The following is an 11,628-nucleotide window of genomic DNA, read 5'->3' on the forward strand; positions in this document are numbered from 1 at the left end:
GACCGACTGACTGATTGTTTGATTGATTTATCTCATAGTATTGTATACATGAGAAAAAATCCGATTAAGCCAACCTACGGCTTCAGTAAGCCACTGTTTTTCACCTGACAAAAGCAATTTCTATATTTATATTGACAAAAATAATTGATATGAATATATTGATTTATTTAAAGCATTATATGTACAAAAAAGTGCTATCGTAAGATTTCTATGAAACCCTGTAAGCCACTGCTGTAAGCCAACGTATGATTTCAGCAGCCAGTTTCTTATGAGCACCAGCAGAATGTAAAATATTCATTGAATATAATGAAGATAGTTGTTCAAATAACAATTTTGATTTATTTAGGCCGTTTATTTCATAAGCAAACCAATTTTTAACATGATCGAATAGTGTAAAAAAAAGGGTGACTATAGTTCAATCCTACTAAGCCAACCTTCGGCTTCAGTAAGCCACCGGATTTCACCGGACCAAAAGCAATTTTTATATTCAAATTAACAAAAATAATTTAATAATACAAAATTCTATTAATCATTATTAAAATTAAATAGAATTACTACAATGTTTTAAGCATATTAAATCAAGTAAATATTTCATTTAGCTTGCTCGTTAAAATCCATGCAATTTCGTAAGCCAACAATCCATGCACGACAAATAGCCCGACCGATAGATCGAATTGATCGATTAGTCCTATTATTCTAGTTATGTGGTTTGGAGCAAGGGGAGATATTACTGAAAATAATTAAAAGTTGAAAAAATTGAGGTTCTTTGCATATCCCTGCTTCAACCCATAAGGTGTTGTATGCTGGAAAATAGGCCTCCCCTTGGGACAAACAACCAGTAGGTACACGCGTTTTTCAAAAAGTTTACTTTGATTAAATTAACTTTTAGTGTTACCTGAATAATTTTAAAGTAAATGGATGTGGAAAATAGTTTACGACAAAATATTAAGCGCATCTGTGCTACTTAGGTTGCGAACATGAACCCAGGCACTTGAAAAGGATCAACGTAATGAAACATGAAAAAATAAAAAAGCAAAAATGGCGGAATAAAATGAATAGACATTATGAAAGCGTGAAGATAAAACCAAATGTGGTGTGAGGTAAAAACGACTTTTAAAAAGTACGTCATACACAAGTGAGTAGAATAAATAACATTCGCATAGCTCATTTTGAGTGCCGATTCGAAAAAATCTCGTTGAGCTTTTCAAAGTTCCTCGTATTACAGAGCGGAAACAAATCCAGTCTTTTCATTTCTAGGAGAGTGAATCGAATGGAACACCAAAGGCCATTCAAAATTGCTGACGATGAGGACGACGACGATGGCGATTGGAAGATTCTATTTTCTTGATGAATCCTCAAAGCCTCTAAATAAAGCTGAATAGATTTCCTGTAAAATCATAAATATGGAACGAATTTTCCAACTAATAAACCCAAAGTATATGATAGACCCACATTCAACGTTTTTAAATAAAGAATTACTTCAACTTACTCGTAAAGGACCCTATTACGGTAACGAAAGGCAAAGCGTACTGAGGAATCGACTAGTTTGATAGATTCGAGAGCTGTCTTACGGGCCTCCATTATTTCTTGCCTCCTGTCACATCTGTTCAAAAGAGCTATTAATTTTTCCCACAATAAGCGATTCTGAAAAAAAGTAGAAAAAATATATTTATTTTAGGAAAATAAATCCAAAAAATATTGTAATAAAATGAATAATTAATTTATGTTTTAATTGCCTGTGGTCTGAACCGTAGTGATCTTTGGAAGCACTTGCTGCTATTTTTATAATTTCTGGCCATCAAGTACAAGATTCCAAGAGCTGTCTGGGTTTAAATACAAATGAAATATAATTTGATTATTAGCAATTCATCATTTACCGAAAGTATTCAGTTACTACTCGGCCATTCATTCATTCACATTCATTCATTTGTCTAATAATTTTTTCATTCATTTGCCCATTAATTCGTTCGTTCATTCAATCAATCAATCGATCAATCAACCAACCAATTATTCATTCACTCAATCAATCATTCATTCATTTATCATTCGTTTGACAAACCTGAAGGTCAGGATCCTCCTCTGCTTTTTGATTATCCATTCGAACTGCCTCTGTGAAAATCCTTATCATCAGCATGAGGAACTTTCTATAGAACGATTTCAAGATTAAAAATTGAAATGAAACAAATACTAAATTAACATATTTTCAATGAAGTTTGCAAAAAAATTAAAACATGAAAGTACGTAAATATTGTCGTTATGCACTATTGACTGACACTGAAGCAGCCAACCAACCACCTGCCAACATGAGGCGATACGACATTGTAATCACGGCTCTTCAGTATCGAATTAAATACCGTTTCGTCATCGGCAACATGATCAGAATTAAAAATATCATAGTTAGCGTCATTATTATTGCTACTGGGGGTACCCTCAGTTGCCTTAATGTTGCTGATGTTGAGATGGAGGAAAATGTTGTTGTTTTTGCCGCCAGCTTGGAATTTTAGCATGTCGTGGCAGACGTAGAGATCGGCGCTTTTGACCATGCTAGTGTCAAGTGTGACAACGTTGTCATAGGCAAATTTAATGTAAATGTTTATGTTGTTGGCGCAGTTCAGATATAAATTGATGCTGTCCTCGTTAACATCAATGTCGATCTCGCGCTCCTCTATGAAAATAATGTTGACGGTTTTGCTGTTGTTGACGTGGATGTCGATGATGTTGTTGTTGAAGACGTCAAGTGAGGCTTCGCTGTCGTTGATTAGGTTAAAGATGTTGCGGTCCTCTGGGTCGACATTAATGCTGATCTTGCTGTCCTTGTTAATGTCAATTTCGACGGTTTTCTTGATGTTAGGATTCGCGTAATTACATTCGTAACACAATGCCAGACCTTGTAAACGACCGCGGTTGTCAACTCTCTCCAACACTTTGCCATATATGAGTAAGGTGTTTATCAGTTCGACAACAGACATCTGGAAAACTTGAACACGTTTGTCGGCAGTATCACAATCTGGCCTGATGCAAGGGATAAAATTAGGTACTGGCGGTGGAGGTCTTACGAACTTGACACTTGCTTTCGTCGTTGAAGTTAAAAATGATGCAATTAATATCATTCCTATCGACGTTGCTGATGGTTCGGAAAGTGTTGCTGTTAGTTTTGTCAGATTTGTGGCTGCTTTTGCTGTCGGTGCTGCCAAATTTGCTGCTGCTGCTGTCGGTGCTGCCAAATTTGCTGCGATTGCTGTCAATGCTGCCAGATTTGCCGCTGCAGCTGCTACCGTTTCGGCCAGATTTGCTGTCAACGGCTTCGTTAAAATTTCTGACGTTGCGATCGGTGTTGCCAAATTTGATGCTGCGGTTGCTGTTAGGTTGGCCAAATTTGCTGCTGCGGTTGTTGTTGTCGTTGTCAGATTTACTTTTGCTACAGTTATTGCTTTCCTCGTTGTCAGATTTAGTGCGGCTGTTGCTTCCGTTGCAACTGAATTTGTTGTTGTTGGCGTTTGTGCAGTTAAAACTGTTGTTGTCATTAATGACGTCAAGTTTGTCGATGTTGCAATCATTGAGACCTCACCAAATACTCTGACTCGCCTACTTAAGAGGCGTGCATATTTATAATTGTACCTCAGCCAGTGCAGCAGCATCTTACACGCTTGTTGCTCGAGTTTCCTGTTCCTGAAGACGAGGGCGAGGACGATGTAACTGTCCAAGTGCTGCACGTTCATCTCCAAACATCTGGTCAGAGCTCTGACGGCCTGCCGCTCATTTTCATTGACAGCCTGACTGACGCCCAAGTAGTGCCAAGCCTGTCAGGTTGGCATAAATTATAATTTCGGTGGGTGATATAATTATAATATTATATTACTTAGTTATTCATACATTTAAATATAAAAATAGTATAGGGTATTGGTTTCTTTAGATGGGATGATGCGATGGAAAATGATGTAGAAATGATTAACGTATGCAAGCGTAAACATACTCACCATGTAATTACTGCTGTCTGCTTGAAGGACGAACTCAAAGTAGGCAGCAGCGTTTTTGACGTCAACATTTTGTAGCTTGTACACTCCATCTGACATAATTTGTGAAACGTCGGCTGAACTCCCAAATGCCAGCCTACTTTTTTGGCTAAATCTATAATCTCCATACGGGTTGGCACTTCTAAACAAGTCAGCATCTACGAGCCAAAACACCACACCTCTGTTCAGCGTAATAATTGTACTAAATTAGGCAACGTAATAAATATATTGAGTAATATTACTGAATGAAATTTTTGAAATAAAAAAATATTTTAACAATACCTGCCTGCATAACTGACTGGCACATTCGTACGTAGATCCTCGTTCGTCACGTTCCTATGAGTCTGTTGGTTTATTATTTTCATTGAAATATACTTTATTTGCATTAGGTTGGAGCAAAAATGATATCAGTTTCGTACCGTCCACTTTAAAATGCGATAACTTGGCATCTTTATCACAGATATTCAATCGAATTAAAAACTATGCTATCAACGCTCATCATCCGACAAGAAATAAATTCATTGATAGCAGGAGCAGAAGAGTTAGAAGTTCTAGAGGCGATGGACTGTAGGGCGTTTTCAGTTTTGAAGCACAGTTCATACTTAAAGTTATTGAGGAGTTGGAAAGATTAGAATTTGTTAGTGGGAGTATGGTGGGCTAAGCAGTATCTCCTAACTCAGCGTGTTCAGGCTTTCCAATGTCTGTTGTGGACGTGTGGTTTGGCGTCATCGTGGAGAAGGGTAGGACTCTTCCGTTTAACTGATGTCGGGCGCAGTGACTTAACTTTTGATGCATCTCATCAATTTGTTGGCAGTACTTAAGCAGGTTATAAAAATTTTAATGAATTAATCAGACTGCAGACCACCAAACAGTCACCATTAACTTCTTCTTGAATCATTTTGATTTTCGAATGTGTTTCGGGCTCCCATTTTGATCCATCCACTGAGCTCAACTGTTTTTATATAGGATCTATTTTTCATCACAGGTCAAAATCCGTTCAAGAAATGTATTGTTTTTATTATGCAAAATAAGTTTATCTGATATTTCAAAACCGCGAAATTTCTAATTCTCATTCAACTCCTGTGGCATCTATTTAACAAGTTATTTGACCTTACCAATTTGTTTTAAATGACAAACCACGGTTGTGTGAGTTATTCACCTTAAATTCTTTAGCAACTTCTCAAAAGTTTTGGCCGGGTTCGCTTCAATAATTGCTTCCAATTCACAGTCATCAAACTTGCACCTTTATCTTCGAGACTCACATTCACCAGTACAAAATTTTTGAACCATTTTTGTATAAAACATCTCCCCATCTTCACACGAGTTGTATCAGCCGCATAGTGCCAAATTTCAAACTCATATGAAGTAAAGTCATTCGAAAATCACACTTCGATAATATTTTAAAATATCGTTCAAGAACAAACACAGTAGAATGTTTAACTGAATATTTAATGTAAACTAGACAGAGGAACAAACAACTTTTACAATAATTGTCAATATATCTAATGGAATAAATTTGAAAATTTTGCGTCGAAAAATTAAGTAACACAGAACTGACATTATTTTAAAACCGGTTTAATAAATAAACAATCAGTAGCTAACAGACAAATAAAAATATTAACGAGATGATTGGGAAAAAAACAAATAAATGAATAAACTAATTAATTACTAGATTAATAAATAAGATGATGGATTGAATAGCCTAATGTAGAGTAAGTTCAGCAACGACCTTCTTTTCCGCAGCTGTTGACTCAGCTCCTACTTCCACTTTCTCATCCTCATCCTCCAGTTCTTGTTCCTTTGTTTGCCGGATCTTAAAGTTTTTAAGACACTCTGAAACACTGCTTTTATTTGCATCTGTTTGCTCAATTGCTATCTCCTCTTCTTCTTCTACACCTTCCTCATATTTTGGCTAGTTGGTTTTCGTGAAGATAGTTAAAAATAAATGTTGAAAATGAATGACAACCATTTGAAAATGAACAAATAGGCCAATTTCAACTGTAAATATTCAACAATGTTTTGAGTTTGATAATTTTTGTATTTCAGGTTTCAGTGGCGGCTTTAATTGCAATAAAAAAAGTGACACAGAGACCCTACTATTTAAATGTCTAACAGACAACTTATTCCCAGCTTAGTACATTTATGTATTTTTCAATACTCATTAAGTGGCATTTTATTTCCCATTTTATTTATTTATTTTATTTAATTATCAAATAAGGTCAGATAAATTACCAAGAAGACAGTTTCAGGATCGACACTGAGTTGGAAAATATCTTTACTGATGCACCTTAGATCCAATGGACCTTCCTCACTTTCTCTAAAAAAAAGGATAAGATAAGCACGAATAAATAAATAACATTAATGGTTCACCTACCTCTGAATCTCCAATAACGACATGGTTAAAGGCGCCTGGTCTTCCCGTTGCAATGACTGGGTTCGAATACAAAGAGATCCCCGCTTATCATATGCAACGTGTATGATGCGTGGTTTGCACGCGTATTCATATACGCTGTGTGTGTTTGTCGTTGAAACCTCTGAAGCAAACGCAAAAGAGAGAGAGTAACCTTTAACCTTTTAACCTTTAATCTTTAGAGATGTATGAGACTCTAAAAACAAATTAACCAAAACAAATCAAAATAATTACACAAGCAAAGTTAAAAAGCAACAACCAAAATTTTAAAACTAAAAAAATAAAATCCTCACAAGACAATTTCACTTCTTGGACTTGGATGTATTCTCTCGAGATGAGATAATTCAGTCCTATTGCTACGGGCACCACTGATTAACCCAGTGTCAACAAATTGTGGAAAACCGTTTTGAGGTGAAAATAATGGATGGAGTGGAGATTCAGAGGTAGGTGTATCGCATAACACTACTTGCTGGAGAATTTGTTCTGGAGGGAATTTAATGTGAAATAATTTTCACTGATTGAATAAATAATATAATAATATATAAATAATATGAAATAATATATGCGATCATAAATTTTAAATCATAAGTAGTTGCTGATGATGTAAATGTTGACTACAGACTTTCCTCGTTGACGTATTCCGACAAGTTGTTGACGTTCAAATCTCGATGAGTCTCAGCATCCAGCAGCTCTGCCTGCAAAATTTCCACGTTGAATATTCCGGCGCTAGAAACCTCGTGAATGCAAATCATTCAATAAATTCTTCAAAATTCAAACACCACAAGCCATAAATTTTTAAAACATAATGAAAAAAGAATACAATGCATATGCATATTTACATATATTAATATTTACATTCATCAAAGATCAAGAAGCAACAGCCTCAATATTTTCATATCTTATTTTTTATGATTAGCTCAAACAGCCAGAAAAATAAAAACAAAACAAAATATAGATACATAATACAATAATACAATACAATACAATACAATGCAAAACAATACAATACAATACAATGCAATAAAAATACTCTAAGGCAACCATCCCTTCCATCTTATTAGTACCTGGTCCAATTGTTCAGGGGATAACAAATGACTCTTTGAATCAGTATCATCTGTGTAATTGTTAGCTAGAGCTAGCAGCTCATTAATGTCTCTATAGATTGGAGGAGAAGTTGCTGCTACATCAGCAACACCAGCGACATTACTTTTTTTGGTACTGTTGTTGGTGATGTTGTCATTGGGTTTTTCATTGATGTCGTTGCTGATGCTGTTGTTAGTGCTGTCATTAATGTTGGTGCTGGTGTCGTCATTAATGTTAGTGTTGTTACTAATGAGGTTGCTGGTGTTGTTGCTGGTGTTGTCATTAATGTTGTTGCTAGTGTTGGTGATGTTGTTGCTGGTGATGTCATTGTTGGTGATGTCGTTGTTGGTAATGTTGTCGCTGGTATTTTTGCTGTTGTTCATGTTGCCGTTACTGGTACTGTCACTGGTGTTTGTGTTTTTGCTAGTGTTGTTGCTGATGGTGTTGCTAGTGTTGTCGCTGGTGTTGTCACCAATGTTTTTGCTGGCGTTGTTGCTGCTGTCTTTGCTGGTGTTGCCACTGATGATGTTGCTGCTGATATTGTTGCTGGTTTTGTTGTTAGTGTTGTCGCTGTTGTTGTCACTAATGTTGTTGCTGGCATTGTTGCTGTTGTCGTTGTTAGTGTTGTCACTGATGATGTTGTTGCTAGCATTGGTGTTGTTGCTGTCGTTACTGGTAACATGGCTGGTGTTGGTGTTGTCACTAATGTTGATGCCAGCAATGTTACTGGCAGCACTAGCACTGTTTGCATTTTTTCTGTTGCGTCTGCTGTGTCTTATACCAGCCTTACTAGACCTGCTATCCTGTTGTTTCTGTGGTTGTGGCATTATTATATCAAATTGTTATGATTATTATGCTGTGATTTTAGATCTATTTTATTTAATAATTTCAAAAAACTGAAAAAAAGCTTAATTATAATCATGTGTATGTAATATTTTTGCTTTGTTTTTTATTAAATTAAAATCACTATGCTTATTTATTTTATTAAACTTTGACCACAGTAAAATTCAAATTTTGAAAACAAATGAAAAAAAAGTTATGAAGAACTTTTTCAAAGTACAAAATGAAAAAAAATCATTTACAAATACAACAAAAATAACAATCCTACTTTTTTGAAATCTCTGTATCGGTTTTGTTTTGTATCGGTTTTGTATCAGTTTTGTATATTTGTATATTTTAGTAAATTTTTGTACCATTTGTGCACTACTGTAACTAAAACTGAACTCGATTACAAAAATTAAAATTTGTTCACTTTTGACATTCTTGGTGTAGCGTTTTATTATTTAAAAATAATTTGGTTACATACTTACATGCATTACACAAACACAATCCAAATGACTGTGAAAAAAAACAAAATTTATTATAGATCTGTCGGTCTGTTGGCATTGATAAGTATTTATTTGTTTATTTCATGCATTTATTTGTATTTGTATATCTACATTTGATAAGGGTTTATCATGGATATATCCATATATCTATGAGGTTCATTTGTATTCTACTAGACAAATAGTCGGAGCCAAGCCATTTGATGATTTGATAATACTATGACTGCCATTTTGAAGGTTATCTTTTTTTCGATTGCCGACCAGCTGAATTCGTTCAAAATAAATAGAAATATAGATAGTATAAATAAATGAAAGTATGACAAAAGTACAAGAGCCCATCAATGCAATCGAACATGAAATAAGATTCAGCTGAGTAATAAAGAAGAAATAAATGGAAGATGACGAAGATGATGAATGGATGGAAGATAGCGAAGATGGTGGATGGAAAGATGGATGGATGGACGGATAGATGGATGGATGGACGGATAGATGGATGGATGGATTAGGCGACGATGATGACTACGATAGAGCCAATGATAAAGATAATATAACCAGTGATGATAAGGATGACGATGCTGCTGATAAAGATGATAACAATGAAATTGATAAGAAAACAATTATGAAAATGACGCTGACAATAATGATGATACTTTGAAGGTCAGGAGAATGATGATGATGATGAAGAGGATGATTATGCGGGGGCGGAAGAAGATGATGGGGATGATGATGATTAGGAGGAGAATGATGGCTAGGATTAAAATGAAGATGAAGATGAAGATGACGAAAGACGATGATGAGGATAAAAATGATATGGATTTCGATGATGACGAAAGATGATGATGAGGATGGCGAAGATGATGATGAGGATGATGATGTGGATGACGATGATGAGAAGGAGGAGAGTCCATTGATTAACTGGACTGACTAGTAGGTTGCCTAACGTAGCGTGTACAACTAACAGCAATGTACAACTGATGAAGCGTGCACGAGGAATACTGTACTATTGCGTATGTGCGTGTATATTTGTGTATGTACGTGTGTGTATATATATATGCCTGTGTGTGTGCATGTGTATGTTTACGTAAAAATGTTTGCATGAGTGTATATAGGGATTATATACATAGGTGTAGGAGTGTTTAGTATATGTACGTGTGTGTTTGTGTATTTATACATGTGCATGTGTGTTGTGTTCGTTTGTATTGTATTTATTTTGTATTTTTCTTCTCCTTCTCCTCATCATCTTCATCCTCATCTTCTTCATTATAATTGTTTTATGTGTTTACGTGCTTCTGCGCGTCTGAGTGAATGTTCTCAATCAATTTCTTATTTTTCGTGCGCTGTTTGTTTATATGTGCTTCAGTAAATACATCAGTTCTTGAATATTGTTAAAACTTTCTCTCTCTCTCTCTCTCTCTCTTCTTCTTCTTCTTCTTTTTCTTTATTTCTCTTTCTTCCTCTTTCTCCCTCTCTCTCTTTCTCTTTCTTTTTCTCTTTCTGAGAGTGTATGTACATTGTACATTTCCCTCATCTATTTGGCTGTTTAGTATATGCTTAAGTGTTTTCAGCTGTCATTTTATACAATGTTGTTTTTGTTTATGACCATTTTTTAGGCTCGCTTGAACGCTTGACGTGTTTTTTATATTTTCCACATTGTTCTCTTTGTCCAGAGATTGAATTATAGATGTTTGTATTGGACATGTGTGTATTATATAAATGTTTATATGTGTGGTATATATATATATATATATATATATATATATATATATGAGAGAGAAAGAAAGAGAGAGAGAGAGAGATGTATCTCTATATCAGCTTGCAGTTATCTTGATATGTCTCTGTTTGTTGTTGGTGTGCATGCAAAAAATTGTTTCTTTGTTTGTCTGCTTGTTTGTTTGTTTGTTTGTGTGTGTGTGTGTGTGTGTGTGTGTGGTGTGTGTGTGTGAAGTTATATCTAGTATGTCTATGTGATATATTGTATGTGTGTGTATATATTTGTTTGTATGTAATTATGAGTATGGTGAGTAATATTGAATGAATATAATTATATTTTAATACGTAATGTAATTGTGTATGTCTATAAATGTATGTTTGTATGTGTATGCGTACAATATTATTTATTTGTACGTGCATATCATTGCACATGCATGTGTGCATGCTTATGTAATTTTTTGTTTGTATGTATTTGTTCGTTTGTCTGTTCGCCCGTTTGTCTGTTTGTTTGTTCGTTTGCCTGTTTGTTTGCATCTACGCAACGTTCACCCTGGAATGTTTATTTAAAAGAAATGTCCTGCTCGTTTTTCCGGCATTCGTGTTTATTCAAGACACGTGATGGATTGATGTGCACACATTTGTGTACTTGTACATTTGTGTGTAAGTGTGTGTGTGTGTGTCTTTATATATATGTGTGTATGGGTGAACGCGTGTGTATCTCTGTATATGTGTGTATGTATATTTTTTATACGTGTTGTGTATATGTGTATGCAATGCATCGATGGAGTACATCGTCGAATCGACGAATTGGGTCATAGGTGAGTTCTAGAATGAGCGAAAAGTCCTATCCTTGACGAACATTTCAGTGCACAAGTTCCACAAATCCAGACACCCGTACTATCGCCGCTTTGAGCCGTCTGTTTTCGTCGAGTCCTTTTTTCAGCGAAAGCAGTTGTGCGTGCCAGTTCAAAAGCTGAAACCGCCGACTGGGTAGACCTTCTCCATTCCGAGGGTCTAGACCACATTTTTTCATATTTTCTATAAGGCTGTCTTTGTATCTGCGTACAGGGCCACTTGTCAGTCTATT

The 11,628-nt window shown here is 35.4% G+C and overlaps 1 protein-coding gene across 1 annotated transcript; it reads right to left on the reverse strand.

Moving 5' to 3' along the window:
- Positions 1 to 5,409: 5,409 nt before the first annotated feature.
- On the reverse strand, positions 5,410 to 8,580 carry HELRODRAFT_191495 (hypothetical protein). The gene is made up of 5 exons (XM_009018565.1): positions 7,488 to 8,580; positions 7,046 to 7,157; positions 6,716 to 6,906; positions 6,246 to 6,329; positions 5,410 to 5,925 (listed from the first exon to the last, which is right to left on the reverse strand). Exons 1-5 carry the CDS (start codon positions 8,331 to 8,333, stop codon positions 5,716 to 5,718), a joined length of 1,443 nt encoding a protein of 480 aa, XP_009016813.1. The 5' UTR covers positions 8,334 to 8,580; the 3' UTR covers positions 5,410 to 5,715.
- Positions 8,581 to 11,628: the final 3,048 nt, after the last annotated feature.

This window comes from Helobdella robusta (assembly GCF_000326865.2).
Source record: "Helobdella robusta unplaced genomic scaffold HELROscaffold_22, whole genome shotgun sequence".
NCBI classification, from domain to species: domain Eukaryota; kingdom Metazoa; phylum Annelida; class Clitellata; order Rhynchobdellida; family Glossiphoniidae; genus Helobdella; species Helobdella robusta.

Excerpts from the sequence above, each read along its gene's own strand:
- HELRODRAFT_191495 (XM_009018565.1), bottom strand. The coding sequence starts at position 8,333 with ATGCCACAACCACAGAAACAACAGGATAGCAGGTCTAGTAAGGCTGGT. Across the intron at positions 7,158-7,487 it reads CCCCTGAACAATTGGACCAG|GTTTCTAGCGCCGGAATATT; the intron begins GTACTAATAAGA and ends TGCATTCACGAG. Across the intron at positions 5,926-6,245 it reads ATCCTGAAACTGTCTTCTTG|CCAAAATATGAGGAAGGTGT; the intron begins GTAATTTATCTG and ends AAAACCAACTAG.